At 55.6% G+C, this 27265-nt stretch overlaps 1 protein-coding gene across 1 annotated transcript in view; it reads right to left on the reverse strand.

The window, feature by feature from the left end:
• The window catches only part of LOC130113389 (opsin-5-like), a 53113-nt gene that overhangs the window by 19641 nt on the left and 6207 nt on the right, over positions 1 to 27265 (reverse strand). The window contains exon 3 of the mRNA XM_056280978.1: positions 26399 to 26498. Within this exon, the coding sequence (XP_056136953.1) occupies positions 26399 to 26498 (100 nt within the window). The remainder of the gene's footprint in view (positions 1 to 26398; positions 26499 to 27265) is intronic.

The raw sequence follows: 27265 nt of genomic DNA on the forward strand, positions 1-27265 counted from the left end.
TCAGCGAGAGGGTCAGAGAGAGGGTTTGAGAGAGGGTCAGAGAGAGGGTCAGAGAGAGGGTTAGAGAGAGGGTCAGAGAGAGGGTTAGAGAGAGGGTCAGAGAGAGGGTTAGAGAGAGGGTTAGAGAGAAGGTCAGCGAGAGGGTCAGAGAGAGGGTTTGAGAGAGGGTTAGAGAGAAGGTCAGCGAGAGGGTCAGAGAGAGGGTCAGAGAGAGGGTTAGAGAGAGGGTTAGAGAGAAGGTCAGAGAGAGGGTTTGAGAGAGGGTTAGAGAGAGGGTCAGAGAGAGGGTTAGAGAGAGAGTCAGAGCGAGGGTTTGAGAGAGGGTCAGAGAGAGGGTCAATAGAGGGTTTGAGAGAGGGTCAGAGAGGGGGTTAGAGAGAGGGTTAGAGAGAGGGTCAGAGAGAGGGTTAGAGAGCATGGGTCAGAGAGAGAGGGTTCGAGAGAGGGTAAGAGAGGGTTAGAGAGAGGGTCAGAGAGAGGGTCAGAGAGAGGGTTAGAGAGAGGGCCAGAGAGAGGGTCAGAGAGAGGGCCAGAGAGAGGGCCAGAGAGAGGGTCAGAGAGAGGGTCAATGGAGGGTTTGAGAGCGGGTCAGAGAGAGGGTCAGAGAGAGGGTCAGAGAGAGGGCCAGAGAGAGAGGATCAGAGAGAGGGTTAGAGAAAGGGCCAATAGAGGGTTTGAGAGAGGGTCAGAGAGAGGGCCAGAGAGAGGGTTAGAGAGAGGGCCAGAGAGAGGGCCAATAGAGGGTTTGAGAGAGGGTTAGAGAGAGGGCCAGAGAGAGGGTCAGAGAGAGGGTTAGAGAGAGGGCCAGAGAGAGGGTTAGGGAGAGGGCCAGAGAGAGGGTCAGAGAGAGTGCCAGAGAGAGGGCCAATAGAGGGTCAGAGAGAGGGTCAGAGAGAGGGTTAGAGAGAGGGTCAGAGAGAGGGTCAGAGAGAGGGTCAGAGAGAGGGTTAGAGAGAGGGCCAGAGAGAGGGTCAGAGAGAGTGCCAGAGAGAGGGCCAATAGAGGGTCAGAGAGAGGGTCAGAGAGAGGGTCAGAGAGAGGGTCAGAGAGAGGGTCAGAGAGAGGGCCAGAGAGAGGGTCAGAGAGAGGGTCAGAGAGAGGGTTAGAGAGAGGGCCAGAGAGAGGGTTAGGGAGAGGGCCAGAGAGAGGGTCAGAGAGAGTGCCAGAGAGAGGGCCAATAGAGGGTCAGAGAGAGGGTCAGAGAGAGGGTTAGAGAGAGGGTCAGAGAGAGGGTCAGAGAGAGGGTCAGAGAGAGGGTTAGAGAGAGGGCCAGGGAGAGGGTCAGAGAGAGGGTCAGAGAGAGGGTCAGAGAGAGGGTCAGAGAGAGGGCCAGAGAGAGGGTTAGAGAGAGGGCCAGCGAGAGGGTTAGAGGGCTAGAGAGAGGGTCAGAGAGAGGGTTAGAGAGAGGGTTAGAGACAGGGTCAGAGAGAGGGTTAGAGAGAGGGTCAGAGAGAAGGTTTGAGAGAGGATCAGAGAGAGCATCAGAGAGAGGGTTAGAGAGAGGGCCAATAGAGGGTTAGAGAGAGGGCCAGAGAGAGGGTTAGAGAGAGGGCCAGAGAGAGGGTTAGAGAGAGGGCCAGAGAGAGGGTTAGAGAGACGGCCAGAGAGAGGGTTAGAGAGAGGGCCAGAGAGAGGGTTAGAGAGAGGGCCAGAGAGAGGGTTAGAGAGAGGGCCAGAGAGAGGGCCAATAGAGGGTTTGAGAGAGGGTCAGAGAGAGGGTTAGAGAGAGGGTCAGAGAGAGGGTCAATGGAGGGTTTGAGAGCGGGCCAGAGAGAGGATTAGAGAGAGGGTCAGAGAGAGGGTTAGAGAGAGGGTTAGAGACAGGGTCAGAGAGAGGGTTAGAGAGCATGGGTCAGAGAGAGAGGGTCAGAGAGAGGGTCAGAGAGGGTCAGAGAGAGGGTCAGAGAGAGGGTTCGAGAGAGGGTCAGAGAAAGGGTTTGAGAGAGGGTCAGAGAGAGGGTCAGAGAGAGGGACAGTGAGAGGGTGAGAGAGAGGGTTAGAGAGAAGGTCAGCGAGAGGGTGAGAGAGAGGGTCAATAGAGGGTCAATAGAGGGTTTGAGAGAGGGTCAGAGAGAGGGCCAGAGAGAGGGACAGCGAGAGGGTTTGAGAGAGGGACAGCGAGAGGGTTAGAGAGAAGGTCAGCGAGAGGGTCAGAGAGAGGGTTTGAGAGAGGGTCAGAGAGAGGGTTAGAGAGAGAGTCAGAGCGAGGGTTTGAGAGAGGGTCAGAGAGAGGGTCAATAGAGGGTTTGAGAGAGGGTTAGAGAGCGTGGGTCAGAGAGGGTCAGAGAGAGGGTCTGAGAGAGGGACATCGAGAGGGTTAGAGAGAGGGTTAGAGAGAAGGTCAGCGAGAGGGTCAGAGAGAGGGTTAGAGAGAGGGTTTGAGAGAGGGTCAGAGAGAGGGTCAGAGAGAAGGTCAGAGAGAGGGCCAGAGAGAGGGCCAGAGAGAGGGTTAGAGAGAGGGCCAGAGAGAGGGTTAGAGAGAGGGCCAGAGAGAGAGGATCAGAGAGAGGATCAGAGAGAGGGTTAGAGAGAGGGTTAGAGAGAGGGCCAATAGAGGGTTTGAGAGAGGGTTAGAGAGAGGGTCAGAGAGAGGGTTAGAGAGAGGGTTAGAGAGAGGGTCAGAGAGAGGGTTAGAGAGAGGGTCAGAGAGAGGGCCAGAGAGAGGGTCAGAGAGAGGGTCAGTGAGAGGGTCAGAGAGAGGGTTAGAGAGAGGGCCAGAGAGAGGGTCAGAGAGAGTGCCAGAGAGAGGGCCAATAGAGGGTTTGAGAGAGGGCCAGAGAGAGGATCAGAGAGAGGGTTAGAGAGAGGGTCAGAGAGAGGGCCAGAGAGAGGGTCAGAGAGAGGGTTAGAGAGAGGGTCAGAGAGAGGGTCAGAGAGAGGGTCAGAGAGAGGGCCAGAGAGTTAGAGAGAGGGCCAGCGAGAGGGTTAGAGGGTTAGAGAGAGGGTCAGAGAGAGGGTCAGAGAGAGGGTTAGAGAGAAGGTTTGAGAGAGGATCAGAGAGAGGGTCAGAGAGAGGGTTAAAGAGAGGGCCAATAGAGGGTTTGAGAGAGGGTTAGAGAGAGGGCCAGAGAGAGGGTTAGAGAGAGGGCCAATAGAGGGTTTGAGAGAGGGTCAGAGAGAGGGTCAGAGAGAGGGTTAGAGAGAGGGTCAGAGAGAGGGTCAGAGAGAGGGTCAATGGAGGGTTTGAGAGCGGGCCAGAGAGAGGGACAGCGAGAGGATTAGAGAGAGGGTCAGAGAGAGGGTTAGAGACAGGGTCAGAGAGGGGGTTAGAGAGAGGGTTAGAGAGAGGGTCAGAGAGAGGGTTAGAGAGCATGGGTCAGAGAGAGAGGGTTCGAGAGAGGGTAAGAGAGGGTTAGAGAGAGGGTCAGAGAGGGTCAGAGAGAGGGTCAGAGAGGGTCAGAGAGAGGTTTAGAGAGAGGGTCAGAGAGAGGGTCAGAGAGAGGGTTAGAGAGCGTGGGTCAGAGAGGGTCAGAGAGAGGGTTTGAGAGAGGGTCAGAGAGAGGGTGCGAGAGAGGGCCAGAGAGAGGGACAGCGAGAGGGTTTGAGAGAGGGACAGCGAGAGGGTTAGAGAGAGGGTTAGAGAGAAGGTCAGCGAGAGGGTCAGAGAGAGGGTTAGAGAGAGAGTCAGAGCGAGGGTTTGAGAGAGGGTCAGAGAGAGGGTCAATAGAGGGTTTGAGAGAGGGTCAGAGAGAGGGTCAATAGAGGGTTTGAGAGAGGGTTAGAGAGCGTGGGTCAGAGAGGGTCAGAGAGAGGGTCTGAGAGAGGGACAGCGAGAGGGTTAGAGAGAGGGTTAGAGAGAAGGTCAGCGAGAGGGTCAGAGAGAGGGTTAGAGAGAGGGTTTGAGAGAGGGTCAGAGAGAGGGTCAGAGAGAAGGTCAGAGAGAGGGCCAGAGAGAGGGCCAGAGAGAGGGTTAGAGAGAGGGCCAGAGAGAGGGTTAGAGAGAGGGCCAGAGAGAGGGCCAGAGAGAGAGGATCAGAGAGAGGATCAGAGAGAGGGTTAGAGAGAGGGTTAGAGAGAGGGCCAGAGAGAGGGTCAGAGAGAGGGTTAGAGAGAGGGTCAGAGAGAGGGTTAGAGAGAGGGTCAATGGAGGGTTTGAGAGCGGGCCAGAGAGAGGATTAGAGAGAGGGTCAATGGAGGGTTTGAGAGCAGGCCAGAGAGAGGGTCAGAGAGAGGGCCAGAGAGAGGGTCAGAGAGAGGGTCAGAGAGAGGGTCAGAGAGAGGGCCAGAGAGTTAGAGAGAGGGCCAGCGAGAGGGTTAGAGGGTTAGAGAGAGGGTCAGAGAGAGGGTCAGAGAGAGGGTTAGAGAGAGGGTCAGAGAGAAGGTTTGAGAGAGGATCAGAGAGAGGGTCAGAGAGAGGGTTAAAGAGAGGGCCAATAGAGGGTTTGAGAGAGGGTTAGAGAGAGGGCCAGAGAGAGGGTTAGAGAGAGGGCCAATAGAGGGTTTGAGAGAGGGTCAGAGAGAGGGTCAGAGAGAGGGTTAGAGAGAGGGTCAGAGAGAGGGTCAGAGAGAGGGTCAATGGAGGGTTTGAGAGCGGGCCAGAGAGAGGGACAGCGAGAGGATTAGAGAGAGGGTCAGAGAGAGGGTTAGAGAGAGGGTTAGAGACAGGGTCAGAGAGGGGGTTAGAGAGAGGGTTAGAGAGAGGGTCAGAGAGAGGGTTAGAGAGCATGGGTCAGAGAGAGAGGGTTCGAGAGAGGGTAAGAGAGGGTTAGAGAGAGGGTCAGAGAGGGTCAGAGAGAGGGTCAGAGAGGGTCAGAGAGAGGTTTAGAGAGAGGGTCAGAGAGAGGGTCAGAGAGAGGGTTAGAGAGCGTGGGTCAGAGAGGGTCAGAGAGAGGGTTTGAGAGAGGGTCAGAGAGAGGGTCAGAGAGAGGGACAGTGAGAGGGTGAGAGAGAGGGTTAGAGAGAAGGTCAGCGAGAGGGTGAGAGAGAGGGTCAATAGAGGGTTTGAGAGAGGGTCAGAGAGAGGGTGCGAGAGAGGGTGAGAGAGAGGGTTAGAGAGAGGGTCAGAAAGAGGGTCAATAGAGGGTTTGAGAGAGGGTCAAAGAGAGGGTTTGAGAGAGGGTCAGAGAGAGGGCCAGAGAGAGGGTCAGAGAGAGGGACAGCGAGAGGGTTTGAGAGAGGGACAGCGAGAGGGTTAGAGAGAGGGTTAGAGAGAAGGTCAGCGAGAGGGTCAGAGAGAGGGTTTGAGAGAGGGTCAGAGAGAGGGTCAGAGAGAGGGTTAGAGAGAGGGTCAGAGAGAGGGTTAGAGAGAGGGTCAGAGAGAGGGTTAGAGAGAGGGTTAGAGAGAAGGTCAGCGAGAGGGTCAGAGAGAGGGTTTGAGAGAGGGTTAGAGAGAAGGTCAGCGAGAGGGTCAGAGAGAGGGTCAGAGAGAGGGTTAGAGAGAGGGTTAGAGAGAAGGTCAGAGAGAGGGTTTGAGAGAGGGTTAGAGAGAGGGTCAGAGAGAGGGTTAGAGAGAGAGTCAGAGCGAGGGTTTGAGAGAGGGTCAGAGAGAGGGTCAATAGAGGGTTTGAGAGAGGGTCAGAGAGGGGGTTAGAGAGAGGGTTAGAGAGAGGGTCAGAGAGAGGGTTAGAGAGCATGGGTCAGAGAGAGAGGGTTCGAGAGAGGGTAAGAGAGGGTTAGAGAGAGGGTCAGAGAGAGGGTCAGAGAGAGGGTCAGAGAGAGGGTCAATGGAGGGTTTGAGAGCGGGCCAGAGAGAGGGACAGCGAGAGGATTAGAGAGAGGGTCAGAGAGAGGGTTAGAGACAGGGTCAGAGAGGGGGTTAGAGAGAGGGTTAGAGAGAGGGTCAGAGAGAGGGTTAGAGAGCATGGGTCAGAGAGAGAGGGTTCGAGAGAGGGTAAGAGAGGGTTAGAGAGAGGGTCAGAGAGGGTCAGAGAGAGGGTCAGAGAGGGTCAGAGAGAGGTTTAGAGAGAGGGTCAGAGAGAGGGTCAGAGAGAGGGTTAGAGAGCGTGGGTCAGAGAGGGTCAGAGAGAGGGTTTGAGAGAGGGTCAGAGAGAGGGTGCGAGAGAGGGCCAGAGAGAGGGACAGCGAGAGGGTTTGAGAGAGGGACAGCGAGAGGGTTAGAGAGAGGGTTAGAGAGAAGGTCAGCGAGAGGGTCAGAGAGAGGGTTAGAGAGAGAGTCAGAGCGAGGGTTTGAGAGAGGGTCAGAGAGAGGGTCAATAGAGGGTTTGAGAGAGGGTCAGAGAGAGGGTCAATAGAGGGTTTGAGAGAGGGTTAGAGAGCGTGGGTCAGAGAGGGTCAGAGAGAGGGTCTGAGAGAGGGACAGCGAGAGGGTTAGAGAGAGGGTTAGAGAGAAGGTCAGCGAGAGGGTCAGAGAGAGGGTTAGAGAGAGGGTTTGAGAGAGGGTCAGAGAGAGGGTCAGAGAGAAGGTCAGAGAGAGGGCCAGAGAGAGGGCCAGAGAGAGGGTTAGAGAGAGGGCCAGAGAGAGGGTTAGAGAGAGGGCCAGAGAGAGGGCCAGAGAGAGAGGATCAGAGAGAGGATCAGAGAGAGGGTTAGAGAGAGGGTTAGAGAGAGGGCCAGAGAGAGGGTCAGAGAGAGGGTTAGAGAGAGGGTCAGAGAGAGGGTTAGAGAGAGGGTCAGAGAGAGGGTCAATGGAGGGTTTGAGAGCGGGCCAGAGAGAGGATTAGAGAGAGGGTCAATGGAGGGTTTGAGAGCAGGCCAGAGAGAGGGTCAGAGAGAGGGCCAGAGAGAGGGTCAGAGAGAGGGTCAGAGAGAGGGCCAGAGAGTTAGAGAGAGGGCCAGCGAGAGGGTTAGAGGGTTAGAGAGAGGGTCAGAGAGAGGGTCAGAGAGAGGGTTAGAGAGAGGGTCAGAGAGAAGGTTTGAGAGAGGATCAGAGAGAGGGTCAGAGAGAGGGTTAAAGAGAGGGCCAATAGAGGGTTTGAGAGAGGGTTAGAGAGAGGGCCAGAGAGAGGGTTAGAGAGAGGGCCAATAGAGGGTTTGAGAGAGGGTCAGAGAGAGGGTCAGAGAGAGGGTTAGAGAGAGGGTCAGAGAGAGGGTCAGAGAGAGGGTCAATGGAGGGTTTGAGAGCGGGCCAGAGAGAGGGACAGCGAGAGGATTAGAGAGAGGGTCAGAGAGAGGGTTAGAGAGAGGGTTAGAGACAGGGTCAGAGAGGGGGTTAGAGAGAGGGTTAGAGAGAGGGTCAGAGAGAGGGTTAGAGAGCATGGGTCAGAGAGAGAGGGTTCGAGAGAGGGTAAGAGAGGGTTAGAGAGAGGGTCAGAGAGGGTCAGAGAGAGGGTCAGAGAGGGTCAGAGAGAGGTTTAGAGAGAGGGTCAGAGAGAGGGTCAGAGAGAGGGTTAGAGAGCGTGGGTCAGAGAGGGTCAGAGAGAGGGTTTGAGAGAGGGTCAGAGAGAGGGTCAGAGAGAGGGACAGTGAGAGGGTGAGAGAGAGGGTTAGAGAGAAGGTCAGCGAGAGGGTGAGAGAGAGGGTCAATAGAGGGTTTGAGAGAGGGTCAGAGAGAGGGTGCGAGAGAGGGTGAGAGAGAGGGTTAGAGAGAGGGTCAGAAAGAGGGTCAATAGAGGGTTTGAGAGAGGGTCAAAGAGAGGGTTTGAGAGAGGGTCAGAGAGAGGGCCAGAGAGAGGGTCAGAGAGAGGGACAGCGAGAGGGTTTGAGAGAGGGACAGCGAGAGGGTTAGAGAGAGGGTTAGAGAGAAGGTCAGCGAGAGGGTCAGAGAGAGGGTTTGAGAGAGGGTCAGAGAGAGGGTCAGAGAGAGGGTTAGAGAGAGGGTCAGAGAGAGGGTTAGAGAGAGGGTCAGAGAGAGGGTTAGAGAGAGGGTTAGAGAGAAGGTCAGCGAGAGGGTCAGAGAGAGGGTTTGAGAGAGGGTTAGAGAGAAGGTCAGCGAGAGGGTCAGAGAGAGGGTCAGAGAGAGGGTTAGAGAGAGGGTTAGAGAGAAGGTCAGAGAGAGGGTTTGAGAGAGGGTTAGAGAGAGGGTCAGAGAGAGGGTTAGAGAGAGAGTCAGAGCGAGGGTTTGAGAGAGGGTCAGAGAGAGGGTCAATAGAGGGTTTGAGAGAGGGTCAGAGAGGGGGTTAGAGAGAGGGTTAGAGAGAGGGTCAGAGAGAGGGTTAGAGAGCATGGGTCAGAGAGAGAGGGTTCGAGAGAGGGTAAGAGAGGGTTAGAGAGAGGGTCAGAGAGGGTCAGAGAGAGGGTCAGAGAGGGTCAGAGAGAGGTTTAGAGAGAGGGTCAGAGAGAGGGTCAGAGAGAGGGTTAGAGAGCGTGGGTCAGAGAGGGTCAGAGAGAGGGTTTGAGAGAGGGTCAGAGAGAGGGTCAGAGAGAGGGACAGTGAGAGGGTGAGAGAGAGGGTTAGAGAGAAGGTCAGCGAGAGGGTGAGAGAGAGGGTCAATAGAGGGTTTGAGAGAGGGTCAGAGAGAGGGTGCGAGAGAGGGTGAGAGAGAGGGTTAGAGAGAGGGTCAGAAAGAGGGTCAATAGAGGGTTTGAGAGAGGGTCAAAGAGAGGGTTTGAGAGAGGGTCAGAGAGAGGGCCAGAGAGAGGGTCAGAGAGAGGGTCAGTGAGAGGGTTTGAGAGAGGGACAGCGAGAGGGTTAGAGAGAGGGTTAGAGAGAAGGTCAGCGAGAGGGTCAGAGAGAGGGTTTGAGAGAGGGTCAGAGAGAGGGCCAGAGAGAGGGTCAGAGAGAGGGTCAGTGAGAGGGTCAGAGAGAGGGTTAGAGAGAAGGTCAGCGAGAGGGTGAGAGAGAGGGTCAATAGAGGGTTTGAGAGAGGGTCAGAGAGAGGGTGCGAGAGAGGGCCAGAGAGAGGGACAGCGAGAGGGTTTGAGAGAGGGACAGCGAGAGGGTTAGAGAGAGGGTTAGAGAGAAGGTCAGCGAGAGGGTCAGAGAGAGGGTTTGAGAGAGGGTCAGAGAGAGGGTTAGAGAGAGAGTCAGAGCGAGGGTTTGAGAGAGGGTCAGAGAGAGGGTCAATAGAGGGTTTGAGAGAGGGTCAGAGAGAGGGTCAATAGAGGGTTTGAGAGAGGGTTAGAGAGCGTGGGTCAGAGAGGGTCAGAGAGAGGGTCTGAGAGAGGGACAGCGAGAGGGTTAGAGAGAGGGTTAGAGAGAAGGTCAGCGAGAGGGTCAGAGAGAGGGTTAGAGAGAGGGTTTGAGAGAGGGTCAGAGAGAGGGTCAGAGAGAAGGTCAGAGAGAGGGCCAGAGAGAGGGCCAGAGAGAGGGTTAGAGAGAGGGCCAGAGAGAGGGTTAGAGAGAGGGCCAGAGAGAGGGCCAGAGAGAGAGGATCAGAGAGAGGATCAGAGAGAGGGTTAGAGAGAGGGTTAGAGAGAGGGCCAGAGAGAGGGCCAGAGAGAGAGGATCAGAGAGAGGATCAGAGAGAGGGTTAGAGAGAGAGCCAATAGAGGGTTTGAGAGAGGGTCAGAGAGAGGGTCAGAGAGAGGGTTAGAGAGAGGGTTAGAGAGAGGGCCAGAGAGAGGGCCAGAGAGAGGGCCAATAGAGGGCCAGAGAGAGGGCCAATAGAGGGTTTGAGAGAGGGTTAGAGAGAGGGCCAGAGAGAGGGTTAGAGAGAGGGCCAGAGAGAGGGTCAGAGAGAGTGCCAGAGAGAGGGCCAATAGAGGGTCAGAGAGAGGGTCAGAGAGAGGGCCAGAGAGAGGGACAGCGAGAGGGTTAGAGAGAGGGTTAGAGAGAAGGTCAGCGAGAGGGTCAGAGAGAGGGTTAGAGAGAGGGTTTGAGAGAGGGTCAGAGAGAGGGTCAGAGAGAAGGTCAGAGAGAGGGCCAGAGAGAGGGCCAGAGAGAGGGTTAGAGAGAGGGCCAGAGAGAGGGTTAGAGAGAGGGCCAGAGAGAGAGGATCAGAGAGAGGATCAGAGAGAGGGTTAGAGAGAGGGTTAGAGAGAGGGCCAATAGAGGGTTTGAGAGAGGGTTAGAGAGAGGGTCAGAGAGAGGGTTAGAGAGAGGGTTAGACAGAGGGTCAGAGAGAGGGCTAGAGAGAGGGTTAGAGAGAGGGTCAGAGAGAGGGCCAGAGAGAGGGTCAGAGAGAGGGTCAGTGAGAGGGTCAGAGAGAGGGTTAGAGAGAGGGCCAGAGAGAGGGTTAGAGAGAGGGTCAGAGAGAGTGCCAGAGAGAGGGCCAATAGAGGGTTTGAGAGAGGGTCAGAGAGAGGGCCAGAGAGAGGATCAGAGAGAGGGTTAGAGAGAGGGTCAGAGAGAGGGCCAGAGAGAGGGTCAGAGAGAGGGTTAGAGAGAGGGCCAGAGAGAGGGCCAGAGAGAGGGTCAGAGAGAGGGTCAATGGAGGGTTTGAGAGCAGGCCAGAGAGAGGGTCAGAGAGAGGGCCAGAGAGAGGGTCAGAGAGAGGGTCAGAGAGAGGGTCAGAGAGAGGGCCAGAGAGTTAGAGAGAGGGCCAGCGAGAGGGTTAGAGGGTTAGAGAGAGGGTCAGAGAGAGGGTCAGAGAGAGGGTTAGAGAGAGGGTCAGAGAGAAGGTTTGAGAGAGGATCAGAGAGAGGGTCAGAGAGAGGGTTAAAGAGAGGGCCAATAGAGGGTTTGAGAGAGGGTTAGAGAGAGGGCCAGAGAGAGGGTTAGAGAGAGGGCCAATAGAGGGTTTGAGAGAGGGTCAGAGAGAGGGTCAATAGAGGGTTTGAGAGAGGGTCAGAGAGAGGGTCAATAGAGGGTTTGAGAGAGGGTTAGAGAGCGTGGGTCAGAGAGGGTCAGAGAGAGGGTCTGAGAGAGGGACAGCGAGAGGGTTAGAGAGAGGGTTAGAGAGAAGGTCAGCGAGAGGGTCAGAGAGAGGGTTAGAGAGAGGGTTTGAGAGAGGGTCAGAGAGAGGGTCAGAGAGAAGGTCAGAGAGAGGGCCAGAGAGAGGGCCAGAGAGAGGGTTAGAGAGAGGGCCAGAGAGAGGGTTAGAGAGAGGGCCAGAGAGAGGGCCAGAGAGAGAGGATCAGAGAGAGGATCAGAGAGAGGGTTAGAGAGAGGGTTAGAGAGAGGGCCAGAGAGAGGGCCAGAGAGAGAGGATCAGAGAGAGGATCAGAGAGAGGGTTAGAGAGAGAGCCAATAGAGGGTTTGAGAGAGGGTCAGAGAGAGGGTCAGAGAGAGGGTTAGAGAGAGGGTTAGAGAGAGGGCCAGAGAGAGGGCCAGAGAGAGGGCCAATAGAGGGCCAGAGAGAGGGCCAATAGAGGGTTTGAGAGAGGGTTAGAGAGAGGGCCAGAGAGAGGGTTAGAGAGAGGGCCAGAGAGAGGGTCAGAGAGAGTGCCAGAGAGAGGGCCAATAGAGGGTCAGAGAGAGGGTCAGAGAGAGGGCCAGAGAGAGGGTTAGAGAGAGGGCCAGAGAGAGGGTCAGAGAGAGGGCCAGAGAGAGGGTCAGAGAGAGGGTCAGAGAGAGGGTCAATGGAGGGTTTGAGAGCGGGTCAGAGAGAGGATCAGAGAGAGGGTCAGAGAGAGGGTCAGAGAGAGGGCCAGAGAGAGAGGATCAGAGAGAGGGTTAGAGAGAGGGCCAATAGAGGGTTTGAGAGAGGGTTAGAGAGAGGGTCAGAGAGAGGGTCAGAGAGAGGGCCAGAGAGAGGGTTAGAGAGAGGGCCAGAGAGAGGGCCAATAGAGGGTTTGAGAGAGGGTTAGAGAGAGGGCCAGAGAGAGGGTCAGAGAGAGGGTCAGAGAGAGGGTCAGAGAGAGGGTCAGAGAGAGGGTTAGAGAGAGGGCCAGAGAGAGGGTTAGGGAGAGGGCCAGAGAGAGGGTCAGAGAGAGTGCCAGAGAGAGGGCCAATAGAGGGTCAGAGAGAGGGTCAGAGAGAGGGTTAGAGAGAGGGTCAGAGAGAGGGTCAGAGAGAGGGTTAGAGAGAGGGCCAGAGAGAGGGTTAGGGAGAGGGTTAGGGAGAGGGCCAGAGAGAGTGCCAGAGAGAGGGCCAATAGAGGGTCAGAGAGAGGGTCAGAGAGAGGGTTAGAGAGAGGGTCAGAGAGAGGGTCAGAGAGAGGGTCAGAGAGAGGGTTAGAGAGAGGGCCAGGGAGAGGGTCAGAGAGAGGGTCAGAGAGAGGGTCAGAGAGAGGGCCAGAGAGAGGGTTAGAGAGAGGGCCAGCGAGAGGGTTAGAGGGCTAGAGAGAGGGTCAGAGAGAGGGTTAGAGAGAGGGTTAGAGACAGGGTCAGAGAGAGGGTTAGAGAGAGGGTCAGAGAGAAGGTTTGAGAGAGGATCAGAGAGAGCATCAGAGAGAGGGTTAGAGAGAGGGCCAATAGAGGGTTAGAGAGAGGGTTAGAGAGAGGGCCAGAGAGAAGGTTAGAGAGAGGGCCAGAGAGAGGGTTAGAGAGAGGGCCAGAGAGAGGGTTAGAGAGAGGGCCAGAGAGAGGGCCAATAGAGGGTTTGAGAGAGGGTCAGAGAGAGGGTTAGAGAGAGGGTCAGAGAGAGGGTTAGAGAGAGGGTCAGAGAGAGGGTCAATGGAGGGTTTGAGAGCGGGCCAGAGAGAGGATTAGAGAGAGGGTCAGAGAGAGGGTTAGAGAGAGGGTTAGAGACAGGGTTAGAGAGCATGGGTCAGAGAGAGAGGGTCAGAGAGAGGGTCAGAGAGGGTCAGAGAGAGGGTCAGAGAGAGGGTTCGAGAGAGGGTCAGAGAAAGGGTTTGAGAGAGGGTCAGAGAGAGGGACAGTGAGAGGGTGAGAGAGAGGGTTAGAGAGAAGGTCAGCGAGAGGGTGAGAGAGAGGGTCAATAGAGGGTCAATAGAGGGTTTGAGAGAGGGTCAGAGAGAGGGTGCGAGAGAGGGCCAGAGAGAGGGACAGCGAGAGGGTTTGAGAGAGGGACAGCGAGAGGGTTAGAGAGAAGGTCAGCGAGAGGGTCAGAGAGAGGGTTTGAGAGAGGGTCAGAGAGAGGGTTAGAGAGAGAGTCAGAGCGAGGGTTTGAGAGAGGGTCAGAGAGAGGGTCAATAGAGGGTTTGAGAGAGGGTTAGAGAGCGTGGGTCAGAGAGGGTCAGAGAGAGGGTCTGAGAGAGGGACAGCGAGAGGGTTAGAGAGAGGGTTAGAGAGAAGGTCAGCGAGAGGGTCAGAGAGAGGGTTAGAGAGAGGGTTTGAGAGAGGGTCAGAGAGAGGGTCAGAGAGAAGGTCAGAGAGAGGGCCAGAGAGAGGGCCAGAGAGAGGGTTAGAGAGAGGGCCAGAGAGAGGGTTAGAGAGAGGGCCAGAGAGAGAGGATCAGAGAGAGGATCAGAGAGAGGGTTAGAGAGAGGGTTAGAGAGAGGGCCAATAGAGGGTTTGAGAGAGGGTTAGAGAGAGGGTCAGAGAGAGGGTTAGAGAGAGGGTTAGAGAGAGGGTCAGAGAGAGGGCTAGAGAGAGGGTTAGAGAGAGGGTCAGAGAGAGGGCCAGAGAGAGGGTCAGAGAGAGGGTCAGTGAGAGGGTCAGAGAGAGGGTTAGAGAGAGGGTCAGAGAGAGTGCCAGAGAGAGGGCCAATAGAGGGTTTGAGAGAGGGTCAGAGAGAGGGCCAGAGAGAGGATCAGAGAGAGGGTTAGAGAGAGGGTCAGAGAGAGGGTCAGAGAGAGGGTTAGAGAGAGGGCCAGAGAGAGGGCCAGAGAGAGGGTCAGAGAGAGGGTCAGAGAGAGGGTCAATGGAGGGTTTGAGAGCAGGCCAGAGAGAGGGTCAGAGAGAGGGCCAGAGAGAGGGTCAGAGAGAGGGTCAGAGAGAGGGTCAGAGAGAGGGCCAGAGAGTTAGAGGGTTAGAGAGAGGGTCAGAGAGAGGGTCAGAGAGAGGGTTAGAGAGAGGGTCAGAGAGAAGGTTTGAGAGAGGATCAGAGAGAGGGTCAGAGAGAGGGTTAAAGAGAGGGCCAATAGAGGGTTTGAGAGAGGGTTAGAGAGAGGGCCAGAGAGAGGGTTAGAGAGAGGGCCAATAGAGGGTTTGAGAGAGGGTCAGAGAGAGGGTCAGAGAGAGGGTTAGAGAGAGGGTCAGAGAGAGGGTCAGAGAGAGGGTCAATGGAGGGTTTGAGAGCGGGCCAGAGAGAGGGACAGCGAGAGGATTAGAGAGAGGGTTAGAGAGAGGGTTAGAGACAGGGTCAGAGAGGGGGTTAGAGAGAGGGTTAGAGAGAGGGTCAGAGAGAGGGTTAGAGAGCATGGGTCAGAGAGAGAGGGTTCGAGAGAGGGTAAGAGAGGGTTAGAGAGAGGGTCAGAGAGGGTCAGAGAGAGGGTCAGAGAGGGTCAGAGAGAGGTTTAGAGAGAGGGTCAGAGAGAGGGTCAGAGAGAGGGTTAGAGAGCGTGGGTCAGAGAGGGTCAGAGAGAGGGTTTGAGAGAGGGTCAGAGAGAGGGTCAGAGAGAGGGACAGTGAGAGGGTGAGAGAGAGGGTTAGAGAGAAGGTCAGCGAGAGGGTGAGAGAGAGGGTCAATAGAGGGTTTGAGAGAGGGTCAGAGAGAGGGTGCGAGAGAGGGTGAGAGAGAGGGTTAGAGAGAGGGCCAGAAAGAGGGTCAATAGAGGGTTTGAGAGAGGGTCAAAGAGAGGGTCAGAGAGAGGGTCAATGGAGGGTTTGAGAGCGGGCCAGAGAGAGGATTAGAGAGAGGGTCAGAGAGAGGGTTAGAGAGAGGGTTAGAGACAGGGTCAGAGAGAGGGTTAGAGAGCATGGGTCAGAGAGAGAGGGTCAGAGAGAGGGTCAGAGAGGGTCAGAGAGAGGGTCAGAGAGAGGGTTCGAGAGAGGGTCAGAGAAAGGGTTTGAGAGAGGGTCAGAGAGAGGGTCAGAGAGAGGGACAGTGAGAGGGTGAGAGAGAGGGTTAGAGAGAAGGTCAGCGAGAGGGTGAGAGAGAGGGTCAATAGAGGGTCAATAGAGGGTTTGAGAGAGGGTCAGAGAGAGGGCCAGAGAGAGGGACAGCGAGAGGGTTTGAGAGAGGGACAGCGAGAGGGTTAGAGAGAAGGTCAGCGAGAGGGTCAGAGAGAGGGTTTGAGAGAGGGTCAGAGAGAGGGTTAGAGAGAGAGTCAGAGCGAGGGTTTGAGAGAGGGTCAGAGAGAGGGTCAATAGAGGGTTTGAGAGAGGGTTAGAGAGCGTGGGTCAGAGAGGGTCAGAGAGAGGGTCTGAGAGAGGGACATCGAGAGGGTTAGAGAGAGGGTTAGAGAGAAGGTCAGCGAGAGGGTCAGAGAGAGGGTTAGAGAGAGGGTTTGAGAGAGGGTCAGAGAGAGGGTCAGAGAGAAGGTCAGAGAGAGGGCCAGAGAGAGGGCCAGAGAGAGGGTTAGAGAGAGGGCCAGAGAGAGGGTTAGAGAGAGGGCCAGAGAGAGAGGATCAGAGAGAGGATCAGAGAGAGGGTTAAAGAGACGGTTAGAGAGAGGGCCAATAGAGGGTTTGAGAGAGGGTTAGAGAGAGGGTCAGAGAGAGGGTTAGAGAGAGGGTTAGAGAGAGGGTCAGAGAGAGGGTTAGAGAGAGGGTCAGAGAGAGGGCCAGAGAGAGGGTCAGAGAGAGGGTCAGTGAGAGGGTCAGAGAGAGGGTTAGAGAGAGGGCCAGAGAGAGGGTCAGAGAGAGTGCCAGAGAGAGGGCCAATAGAGGGTTTGAGAGAGGGCCAGAGAGAGGATCAGAGAGAGGGTTAGAGAGAGGGTCAGAGAGAGGGCCAGAGAGAGGGTCAGAGAGAGGGTTAGAGAGAGGGTCAGAGAGAGGGTCAGAGAGAGGGTCAGAGAGAGGGCCAGAGAGTTAGAGAGAGGGCCAGCGAGAGGGTTAGAGGGTTAGAGAGAGGGTCAGAGAGAGGGTCAGAGAGAGGGTTAGAGAGAAGGTTTGAGAGAGGATCAGAGAGAGGGTCAGAGAGAGGGTTAAAGAGAGGGCCAATAGAGGGTTTGAGAGAGGGTTAGAGAGAGGGCCAGAGAGAGGGTTAGAGAGAGGGCCAATAGAGGGTTTGAGAGAGGGTCAGAGAGAGGGTCAGAGAGAGGGTTAGAGAGAGGGTCAGAGAGAGGGTCAGAGAGAGGGTCAATGGAGGGTTTGAGAGCGGGCCAGAGAGAGGGACAGCGAGAGGATTAGAGAGAGGGTCAGAGAGAGGGTTAGAGACAGGGTCAGAGAGGGGGTTAGAGAGAGGGTTAGAGAGAGGGTCAGAGAGAGGGTTAGAGAGCATGGGTCAGAGAGAGAGGGTTCGAGAGAGGGTAAGAGAGGGTTAGAGAGAGGGTCAGAGAGGGTCAGAGAGAGGGTCAGAGAGGGTCAGAGAGAGGTTTAGAGAGAGGGTCAGAGAGAGGGTCAGAGAGAGGGTTAGAGAGCGTGGGTCAGAGAGGGTCAGAGAGAGGGTTTGAGAGAGGGTCAGAGAGAGGGTGCGAGAGAGGGCCAGAGAGAGGGACAGCGAGAGGGTTTGAGAGAGGGACAGCGAGAGGGTTAGAGAGAGGGTTAGAGAGAAGGTCAGCGAGAGGGTCAGAGAGAGGGTTAGAGAGAGAGTCAGAGCGAGGGTTTGAGAGAGGGTCAGAGAGAGGGTCAATAGAGGGTTTGAGAGAGGGTCAGAGAGAGGGTCAATAGAGGGTTTGAGAGAGGGTTAGAGAGCGTGGGTCAGAGAGGGTCAGAGAGAGGGTCTGAGAGAGGGACAGCGAGAGGGTTAGAGAGAGGGTTAGAGAGAAGGTCAGCGAGAGGGTCAGAGAGAGGGTTAGAGAGAGGGTTTGAGAGAGGGTCAGAGAGAGGGTCAGAGAGAAGGTCAGAGAGAGGGCCAGAGAGAGGGCCAGAGAGAGGGTTAGAGAGAGGGCCAGAGAGAGGGCCAGAGAGAGAGGATCAGAGAGAGGATCAGAGAGAGGGTTAGAGAGAGGGTTAGAGAGAGGGCCAGAGAGAGGGTCAGAGAGAGGGTTAGAGAGAGGGTCAGAGAGAGGGTCAATGGAGGGTTTGAGAGCGGGCCAGAGAGAGGATTAGAGAGAGGGTCAATGGAGGGTTTGAGAGCAGGCCAGAGAGAGGGTCAGAGAGAGGGCCAGAGAGAGGGTCAGAGAGAGGGTCAGAGAGAGGGTCAGAGAGAGGGCCAGAGAGTTAGAGAGAGGGCCAGCGAGAGGGTTAGAGGGTTAGAGAGAGGGTCAGAGAGAGGGTCAGAGAGAGGGTTAGAGAGAGGGTCAGAGAGAAGGTTTGAGAGAGGATCAGAGAGAGGGTCAGAGAGAGGGTTAAAGAGAGGGCCAATAGAGGGTTTGAGAGAGGGTTAGAGAGAGGGCCAGAGAGAGGGTTAGAGAGAGGGCCAATAGAGGGTTTGAGAGAGGGTCAGAGAGAGGGTCAGAGAGAGGGTTAGAGAGAGGGTCAGAGAGAGGGTCAGAGAGAGGGTCAATGGAGGGTTTGAGAGCGGGCCAGAGAGAGGGACAGCGAGAGGATTAGAGAGAGGGTCAGAGAGAGGGTTAGAGAGAGGGTTAGAGACAGGGTCAGAGAGGGGGTTAGAGAGAGGGTTAGAGAGAGGGTCAGAGAGAGGGTTAGAGAGCATGGGTCAGAGAGAGAGGGTTCGAGAGAGGGTAAGAGAGGGTTAGAGAGAGGGTCAGAGAGGGTCAGAGAGAGGGTCAGAGAGGGTCAGAGAGAGGTTTAGAGAGAGGGTCAGAGAGAGGGTCAGAGAGAGGGTTAGAGAGCGTGGGTCAGAGAGGGTCAGAGAGAGGGTTTGAGAGAGGGTCAGAGAGAGGGTCAGAGAGAGGGACAGTGAGAGGGTGAGAGAGAGGGTTAGAGAGAAGGTCAGCGAGAGGGTGAGAGAGAGGGTCAATAGAGGGTTTGAGAGAGGGTCAGAGAGAGGGTGCGAGAGAGGGTGAGAGAGAGGGTTAGAGAGAGGGTCAGAAAGAGGGTCAATAGAGGGTTTGAGAGAGGGTCAAAGAGAGGGTTTGAGAGAGGGTCAGAGAGAGGGCCAGAGAGAGGGTCAGAGAGAGGGACAGCGAGAGGGTTTGAGAGAGGGACAGCGAGAGGGTTAGAGAGAGGGTTAGAGAGAAGGTCAGCGAGAGGGTCAGAGAGAGGGTTTGAGAGAGGGTCAGAGAGAGGGTTAGAGAGAGGGTCAGAGAGAGGGTTAGAGAGAGGGTCAGAGAGAGGGTTAGAGAGAGGGTTAGAGAGAAGGTCAGCGAGAGGGTCAGAGAGAGGGTTTGAGAGAGGGTTAGAGAGAAGGTCAGCGAGAGGGTCAGAGAGAGGGTCAGAGAGAGGGTTAGAGAGAGGGTTAGAGAGAAGGTCAGAGAGAGGGTTTGAGAGAGGGTTAGAGAGAGGGTCAGAGAGAGGGTTAGAGAGAGAGTCAGAGCGAGGGTTTGAGAGAGGGTCAGAGAGAGGGTCAATAGAGGGTTTGAGAGAGGGTCAGAGAGGGGGTTAGAGAGAGGGTTAGAGAGAGGGTCAGAGAGAGGGTTAGAGAGCATGGGTCAGAGAGAGAGGGTTCGAGAGAGGGTAAGAGAGGGTTAGAGAGAGGGTCAGAGAGGGTCAGAGAGAGGGTCAGAGAGGGTCAGAGAGAGGTTTAGAGAGAGGGTCAGAGAGAGGGTCAGAGAGAGGGTTAGAGAGCGTGGGTCAGAGAGGGTCAGAGAGAGGGTTTGAGAGAGGGTCAGAGAGAGGGTCAGAGAGAGGGACAGTGAGAGGGTGAGAGAGAGGGTTAGAGAGAAGGTCAGCGAGAGGGTGAGAGAGAGGGTCAATAGAGGGTTTGAGAGAGGGTCAGAGAGAGGGTGCGAGAGAGGGTGAGAGAGAGGGTTAGAGAGAGGGTCAGAAAGAGGGTCAATAGAGGGTTTGAGAGAGGGTCAAAGAGAGGGTTTGAGAGAGGGTCAGAGAGAGGGCCAGAGAGAGGGTCAGAGAGAGGGTCAGTGAGAGGGTTTGAGAGAGGGACAGCGAGAGGGTTAGAGAGAGGGTTAGAGAGAAGGTCAGCGAGAGGGTCAGAGAGAGGGTTTGAGAGAGGGTCAGAGAGAGGGCCAGAGAGAGGGTCAGAGAGAGGGTCAGTGAGAGGGTCAGAGAGAGGGTTAGAGAGAAGGTCAGCGAGAGGGTGAGAGAGAGGGTCAATAGAGGGTTTGAGAGAGGGTCAGAGAGAGGGTGCGAGAGAGGGCCAGAGAGAGGGACAGCGAGAGGGTTTGAGAGAGGGACAGCGAGAGGGTTAGAGAGAGGGTTAGAGAGAAGGTCAGCGAGAGGGTCAGAGAGAGGGTTTGAGAGAGGGTCAGAGAGAGGGTTAGAGAGAGAGTCAGAGCGAGGGTTTGAGAGAGGGTCAGAGAGAGGGTCAATAGAGGGTTTGAGAGAGGGTCAGAGAGAGGGTCAATAGAGGGTTTGAGAGAGGGTTAGAGAGCGTGGGTCAGAGAGGGTCAGAGAGAGGGTCTGAGAGAGGGACAGCGAGAGGGTTAGAGAGAGGGTTAGAGAGAAGGTCAGCGAGAGGGTCAGAGAGAGGGTTAGAGAGAGGGTTTGAGAGAGGGTCAGAGAGAGGGTCAGAGAGAAGGTCAGAGAGAGGGCCAGAGAGAGGGCCAGAGAGAGGGTTAGAGAGAGGGCCAGAGAGAGGGTTAGAGAGAGGGCCAGAGAGAGGGCCAGAGAGAGAGGATCAGAGAGAGGATCAGAGAGAGGGTTAGAGAGAGGGTTAGAGAGAGGGCCAGAGAGAGGGCCAGAGAGAGAGGATCAGAGAGAGGATCAGAGAGAGGGTTAGAGAGAGAGCCAATAGAGGGTTTGAGAGAGGGTCAGAGAGAGGGTCAGAGAGAGGGTTAGAGAGAGGGTTAGAGAGAGGGCCAGAGAGAGGGCCAGAGAGAGGGCCAATAGAGGGCCAGAGAGAGGGCCAATAGAGGGTTTGAGAGAGGGTTAGAGAGAGGGCCAGAGAGAGGGTTAGAGAGAGGGCCAGAGAGAGGGTCAGAGAGAGTGCCAGAGAGAGGGCCAATAGAGGGTCAGAGAGAGGGTCAGAGAGAGGGCCAGAGAGAGGGACAGCGAGAGGGTTAGAGAGAGGGTTAGAGAGAAGGTCAGCGAGAGGGTCAGAGAGAGGGTTAGAGAGAGGGTTTGAGAGAGGGTCAGAGAGAGGGTCAGAGAGAAGGTCAGAGAGAGGGCCAGAGAGAGGGCCAGAGAGAGGGTTAGAGAGAGGGCCAGAGAGAGGGTTAGAGAGAGGGCCAGAGAGAGAGGATCAGAGAGAGGATCAGAGAGAGGGTTAGAGAGAGGGTTAGAGAGAGGGCCAATAGAGGGTTTGAGAGAGGGTTAGAGAGAGGGTCAGAGAGAGGGTTAGAGAGAGGGTTAGAGAGAGGGTCAGAGAGAGGGCTAGAGAGAGGGTTAGAGAGAGGGTCAGAGAGAGGGCCAGAGAGAGGGTCAGAGAGAGGGTCAGTGAGAGGGTCAGAGAGAGGGTTAGAGAGAGGGCCAGAGAGAGGGTTAGAGAGAGGGTCAGAGAGAGTGCCAGAGAGAGGGCCAATAGAGGGTTTGAGAGAGGGTCAGAGAGAGGGCCAGAGAGAGGATCAGAGAGAGGGTTAGAGAGAGGGTCAGAGAGAGGGCCAGAGAGAGGGTCAGAGAGAGGGTTAGAGAGAGGGCCAGAGAGAGGGCCAGAGAGAGGGTCAATGGAGGGTTTGAGAGCAGGCCAGAGAGAGGGTCAGAGAGAGGGCCAGAGAGAGGGTCAGAGAGAGGGTCAGAGAGAGGGCCAGAGAGTTAGAGAGAGGGCCAGCGAGAGGGTTAGAGGGTTAGAGAGAGGGTCAGAGAGAGGGTCAGAGAGAGGGTTAGAGAGAGGGTCAGAGAGAAGGTTTGAGAGAGGATCAGAGAGAGGGTCAGAGAGAGGGTTAAAGAGAGGGCCAATAGAGGGTTTGAGAGAGGGTTAGAGAGAGGGCCAGAGAGAGGGTTAGAGAGAGGGCCAATAGAGGGTTTGAGAGAGGGTCAGAGAGAGGGTCAATAGAGGGTTTGAGAGAGGGTCAGAGAGAGGGTCAATAGAGGGTTTGAGAGAGGGTTAGAGAGCGTGGGTCAGAGAGGGTCAGAGAGAGGGTCTGAGAGAGGGACAGCGAGAGGGTTAGAGAGAGGGTTAGAGAGAAGGTCAGCGAGAGGGTCAGAGAGAGGGTTAGAGAGAGGGTTTGAGAGAGGGTCAGAGAGAGGGTCAGAGAGAAGGTCAGAGAGAGGGCCAGAGAGAGGGCCAGAGAGAGGGTTAGAGAGAGGGCCAGAGAGAGGGTTAGAGAGAGGGCCAGAGAGAGGGCCAGAGAGAGAGGATCAGAGAGAGGATCAGAGAGAGGGTTAGAGAGAGGGTTAGAGAGAGGGCCAGAGAGAGGGCCAGAGAGAGAGGATCAGAGAGAGGATCAGAGAGAGGGTTAGAGAGAGAGCCAATAGAGGGTTTGAGAGAGGGTCAGAGAGAGGGTCAGAGAGAGGGTTAGAGAGAGGGTTAGAGAGAGGGCCAGAGAGAGGGCCAGAGAGAGGGCCAATAGAGGGCCAGAGAGAGGGCCAATAGAGGGTTTGAGAGAGGGTTAGAGAGAGGGCCAGAGAGAGGGTTAGAGAGAGGGCCAGAGAGAGGGTCAGAGAGAGTGCCAGAGAGAGGGCCAATAGAGGGTCAGAGAGAGGGTCAGAGAGAGGGCCAGAGAGAGGGTTAGAGAGAGGGCCAGAGAGAGGGTCAGAGAGAGGGCCAGAGAGAGGGTCAGAGAGAGGGTCAGAGAGAGGGTCAATGGAGGGTTTGAGAGCGGGTCAGAGAGAGGATCAGAGAGAGGGTCAGAGAGAGGGTCAGAGAGAGGGCCAGAGAGAGAGGATCAGAGAGAGGGTTAGAGAGAGGGTTAGAGAGAGGGCCAATAGAGGGTTTGAGAGAGGGTTAGAGAGAGGGTCAGAGAGAGGGTCAGAGAGAGGGCCAGAGAGAGGGTTAGAGAGAGGGCCAGAGAGAGGGCCAATAGAGGGTTTGAGAGAGGGTTAGAGAGAGGGCCAGAGAGAGGGTCAGAGAGAGGGTCAGAGAGAGGGTCAGAGAGAGGGTCAGAGAGAGGGTTAGAGAGAGGGCCAGAGAGAGGGTTAGGGAGAGGGCCAGAGAGAGGGTCAGAGAGAGTGCCAGAGAGAGGGCCAATAGAGGGTCAGAGAGAGGGTCAGAGAGAGGGTTAGAGAGAGGGTCAGAGAGAGGGTCAGAGAGAGGGTTAGAGAGAGGGCCAGAGAGAGGGTTAGGGAGAGGGTTAGGGAGAGGGCCAGAGAGAGTGCCAGAGAGAGGGCCAATAGAGGGTCAGAGAGAGGGTCAGAGAGAGGGTTAGAGAGAGGGTCAGAGAGAGGGTCAGAGAGAGGGTCAGAGAGAGGGTTAGAGAGAGGGCCAGGGAGAGGGTCAGAGAGAGGGTCAGAGAGAGGGTCAGAGAGAGGGCCAGAGAGAGGGTTAGAGAGAGGGCCAGCGAGAGGGTTAGAGGGCTAGAGAGAGGGTCAGAGAGAGGGTTAGAGAGAGGGTTAGAGACAGGGTCAGAGAGAGGGTTAGAGAGAGGGTCAGAGAGAAGGTTTGAGAGAGGATCAGAGAGAGCATCAGAGAGAGGGTTAGAGAGAGGGCCAATAGAGGGTTAGAGAGAGGGTTAGAGAGAGGGCCAGAGAGAGGGTTAGAGAGAGGGCCAGAGAGAGGGTTAGAGAGAGGGCCAGAGAGAGGGTTAGAGAGAGGGCCAGAGAGAGGGCCAATAGAGGGTTTGAGAGAGGGTCAGAGAGAGGGTTAGAGAGAGGGTCAGAGAGAGGGTTAGAGAGAGGGTCAGAGAGAGGGTCAATGGAGGGTTTGAGAGCGGGCCAGAGAGAGGATTAGAGAGAGGGTCAGAGAGAGGGTTAGAGAGAGGGTTAGAGACAGGGTCAGAGAGAGGGTTAGAGAGCATGGGTCAGAGAGAGAGGGTCAGAGAGAGGGTCAGAGAGGGTCAGAGAGAGGGTCAGAGAGAGGGTTCGAGAGAGGGTCAGAGAAAGGGTTTGAGAGAGGGTCAGAGAGAGGGTCAGAGAGAGGGACAGTGAGAGGGTGAGAGAGAGGGTTAGAGAGAAGGTCAGCGAGAGGGTGAGAGAGAGGGTCAATAGAGGGTCAATAGAGGGTTTGAGAGAGGGTCAGAGAGAGGGTGCGAGAGAGGGCCAGAGAGAGGGACAGCGAGAGGGTTTGAGAGAGGGACAGCGAGAGGGTTAGAGAGAAGGTCAGCGAGAGGGTCAGAGAGAGGGTTTGAGAGAGGGTCAGAGAGAGGGTTAGAGAGAGAGTCAGAGCGAGGGTTTGAGAGAGGGTCAGAGAGAGGGTCAATAGAGGGTTTGAGAGAGGGTTAGAGAGCGTGGGTCAGAGAGGGTCAGAGAGAGGGTCTGAGAGAGGGACAGCGAGAGGGTTAGAGAGAGGGTTAGAGAGAAGGTCAGCGAGAGGGTCAGAGAGAGGGTTAGAGAGAGGGTTTGAGAGAGGGTCAGAGAGAGGGTCAGAGAGAAGGTCAGAGAGAGGGCCAGAGAGAGGGCCAGAGAGAGGGTTAGAGAGAGGGCCAGAGAGAGGGTTAGAGAGAGGGCCAGAGAGAGAGGATCAGAGAGAGGATCAGAGAGAGGGTTAGAGAGAGGGTTAGAGAGAGGGCCAATAGAGGGTTTGAGAGAGGGTTAGAGAGAGGGTCAGAGAGAGGGTTAGAGAGAGGGTTAGAGAGAGGGTCAGAGAGAGGGCTAGAGAGAGGGTTAGAGAGAGGGTCAGAGAGAGGGCCAGAGAGAGGGTCAGAGAGAGGGTCAGTGAGAGGGTCAGAGAGAGGGTTAGAGAGAGGGCCAGAGAGAGGGTTAGAGAGAGGGTCAGAGAGAGTGCCAGAGAGAGGGCCAATAGAGGGTTTGAGAGAGGGTCAGAGAGAGGGCCAGAGAGAGGATCAGAGAGAGGGTTAGAGAGAGGGTCAGAGAGAGGGTCAGAGAGAGGGTTAGAGAGAGGGCCAGAGAGAGGGCCAGAGAGAGGGTCAGAGAGAGGGTCAATGGAGGGTTTGAGAGCAGGCCAGAGAGAGGGTCAGAGAGAGGGCCAGAGAGAGGGTCAGAGAGAGGGTCAGAGAGAGGGTCAGAGAGAGGGCCAGAGAGTTAGAGAGAGGGCCAGCGAGAGGGTTAGAGGGTTAGAGAGAGGGTCAGAGAGAGGGTCAGAGAGAGGGTTAGAGAGAGGGTCAGAGAGAAGGTTTGAGAGAGGATCAGAGAGAGGGTCAGAGAGAGGGTTAAAGAGAGGGCCAATAGAGGGTTTGAGAGAGGGTTAGAGAGAGGGCCAGAGAGAGGGTTAGAGAGAGGGCCAATAGAGGGTTTGAGAGAGGGTCAGAGAGAGGGTCAGAGAGAGGGTTAGAGAGAGGGTCAGAGAGAGGGTCAGAGAGAGGGTCAATGGAGGGTTTGAGAGCGGGCCAGAGAGAGGGACAGCGAGAGGATTAGAGAGAGGGTCAGAGAGAGGGTTAGAGAGAGGGTTAGAGACAGGGTCAGAGAGGGGGTTAGAGAGAGGGTTAGAGAGAGGGTCAGAGAGAGGGTTAGAGAGCATGGGTCAGAGAGAGAGGGTTCGAGAGAGGGTAAGAGAGGGTTAGAGAGAGGGTCAGAGAGGGTCAGAGAGAGGGTCAGAGAGGGTCAGAGAGAGGTTTAGAGAGAGGGTCAGAGAGAGGGTCAGAGAGAGGGTTAGAGAGCGTGGGTCAGAGAGGGTCAGAGAGAGGGTTTGAGAGAGGGTCAGAGAGAGGGTCAGAGAGAGGGACAGTGAGAGGGTGAGAGAGAGGGTTAGAGAGAAGGTCAGCGAGAGGGTGAGAGAGAGGGTCAATAGAGGGTTTGAGAGAGGGTCAGAGAGAGGGTGCGAGAGAGGGTGAGAGAGAGGGTTAGAGAGAGGGTCAGAAAGAGGGTCAATAGAGGGTTTGAGAGAGGGTCAAAGAGAGGGTTTGAGAGAGGGTCAGAGAGAGGGCCAGAGAGAGGGTCAGAGAGAGGGACAGCGAGAGGGTTTGAGAGAGGGACAGCGAGAGGGTTAGAGAGAGGGTTAGAGAGAAGGTCAGCGAGAGGGTCAGAGAGAGGGTTTGAGAGAGGGTCAGAGAGAGGGTCAGAGAGAGGGTTAGAGAGAGGGTCAGAGAGAGGGTTAGAGAGAGGGTCAGAGAGAGGGTTAGAGAGAGGGTTAGAGAGAAGGTCAGCGAGAGGGTCAGAGAGAGGGTTTGAGAGAGGGTTAGAGAGAAGGTCAGCGAGAGGGTCAGAGAGAGGGTCAGAGAGAGGGTTAGAGAGAGGGTTAGAGAGAAGGTCAGAGAGAGGGTTTGAGAGAGGGTTAGAGAGAGGGTCAGAGAGAGGGTTAGAGAGAGAGTCAGAGCGAGGGTTTGAGAGAGGGTCAGAGAGAGGGTCAATAGAGGGTTTGAGAGAGGGTTAGAGAGCGTGGGTCAGAGAGGGTCAGAGAGAGGGTTTGAGAGAGGGCCATAGAGAGGGTCAGAGAGAGGGACAGCGAGAGGGTCAGAGAGGGACAGCGAGAGGGTTAGAGAGAGGGTTAGAGAGAAGGTCAGAGAGAGGGTTAGAGAGAGGGTTAGAGAGAGGGTTAGAGAGAAGGTCAGCGAGAGGGTCAGAGAGAGGGTTAGAGAGAGGGTCAGAGAGATGGTTTGAGAGAGGGTCAGAGAGAGGGCCAGAGAGAGGGTCAGAGAGAGGGTCAGAGAGATGGTTTGAGAGAGGGTCAGAGAGAGGGCCAGAGAGAGGGTCAGAGAGAGGGCCAGAGAGAGGGTTACAGAGAGGGTCAGAGCGAGGGTTTGAGAGAGGGTCAGCGCGAGGGTCAGAGAGAGGGTTAGAGAGAGGGCCAGAGAGAGGGTCAGAGAGAGGGTTAGAGAGAGGGTCAGAAAGAGGGTTCGAGAGAGGGTCAGAGACGGTTCGAGAGAGGGTCAGAGAAGGTCAGAGAGAGGGTTCGAGAGAGAGTCAGAGAGGGTTAGAGCGTTGGTCAGAGAGAGAGTCAGAGAGGGTTAGAGCGTTGGTCAGAGAGAGGGTCAGAGAGAGGGTTTGAGAGAGGGTCAGAGAGAGAGGGTTTGAGAGAGGGTTAGAGAGAGGGCCAGAGAGAGGGTTAGAGAGAGGGTCAGAGAGAGGGTTCGAGAGAGGGTCAGAGACGGTTCGAGAGAGGGTCAGAGAAGGTCAGAGAGAGGGTTCGAGAGAGAGTCAGAGAGGGTTAGAGCGTTGGTCAGAGAGAGGGTCAGAGAGAGGGTCAGAGAGAGGGTTCGAGAGAGGGTCAGAGAGGGTTAGAGAGAGGGTCAGAGAGGGTTAGAGAGAGGGTCAGAGAGAGGGTTCGAGAGAGGGTCAGAGAGGGTTAGAGAGAGGGTCAGGGTCAGGCCAATCTTGACCCTAGGTCGTCATCTCAAATATTGATCCAAGAGCATGTCTCAGTTGTAGAAGTCAGGAAGTTTCTAAATGTCCGACGTCAGTAAACCTGCTGTCTGTCTAGCCACCACCTTCCTACTGGAGTTACGTCCAGTCAGTTGTATTTGTGTAGCCCAACGTCACAAATTACACATGTGCCTCAGGGGCTTTACAGCAACACAACATCCTGTCCTGACACCCTCACATGGGATAAGGAACACCTCCCTAAACCCTCTATCAGGGAGAAACAACAGGAAGAACCCTCGGGGAAAGCACCAGAGGAGGCTCTCGGGTTAGTTGGTCTTGACTGGTTTGATTTGTTGTTGTTATTCACATAACTAATGATAGGGGGCAGCACTCGGGGAGAAATAACAGTCTTTGAAAGTAGAGACGGGACAATCATTTACCTACACATGGACAAATTGTGCGTGCGTGCGTGTGTTACCTTTGTTGGGGTGACATCCTTTGATGTAGCGCGAGGCGCTGATCACCGTCAGGGTGTTGATGCTGCTCAGCCCAAAGATGAGTGTGAAGAACCCGTCCACCTGGGAGGAGCAGAGCAGCTTATTCAACGTCTCTCTCACACAGGACGGCCACTGCCTGGCACCCTGCTCATCACAGTCTTCATATATCTCATAAGTCCATTATAATTGTGTTGTCCTCTCTCAGTGTTGTGTTGTGTAAGTGGTGTAAACACAGCGTCATGGCACGTTGTGCGTCTTGGGAGAGAGATCCTCCTCTGCTGCTCTCCCTGGTCTTTCTCCCTGTTGAAGGGTTTTGGGGAGTTGTTCCATACCTGATCTAAGGACAGGATGTTGTGTTGCTGGAAAGCCCCCTGAGGCACGTGTGTAATTTGTGACGTTGGGCTACACAAATACCACTGACTTGACTTGACTATTCATATTTTTTAAACATCTACTAATGTTTGGTTTTTTTTGTGAAAAAAATTCCCCCCTTTTCTCCCCAATTGTATCCGGCGAATCACCCCACTCTTCCGAGTCATCCCGGTCTCTGCTCCGCCCCCTCTGCTGATCCGGGGAGGGCTGCAGACTACCACATGCCTGCTCCCATACATGTGGAGTCACCAGCCGCTTCTTGTCACCTGACAGTGAGGAGTTTCACCAGGGGGACGTAGCACGTGGGAGGGTCACGCTATTCCCCCCAGTTCCCCCTCCTCCCTGAACAGGCGCCCCGACCGACCAGAGGAGGCGCTAGTGCAGCGACTAGGACACACACCCACATCCGGCTTCCCACCCGCAGACACGGCCAATTGTGTCTGTAGGCACGCCCGACCAAGCCGGAGGCAACACGA

This window comes from Lampris incognitus, chromosome 5 (assembly GCF_029633865.1).
Source record: "Lampris incognitus isolate fLamInc1 chromosome 5, fLamInc1.hap2, whole genome shotgun sequence".
In the NCBI taxonomy this organism is placed as follows: Eukaryota; Metazoa; Chordata; class Actinopteri; order Lampriformes; family Lampridae; genus Lampris; species Lampris incognitus.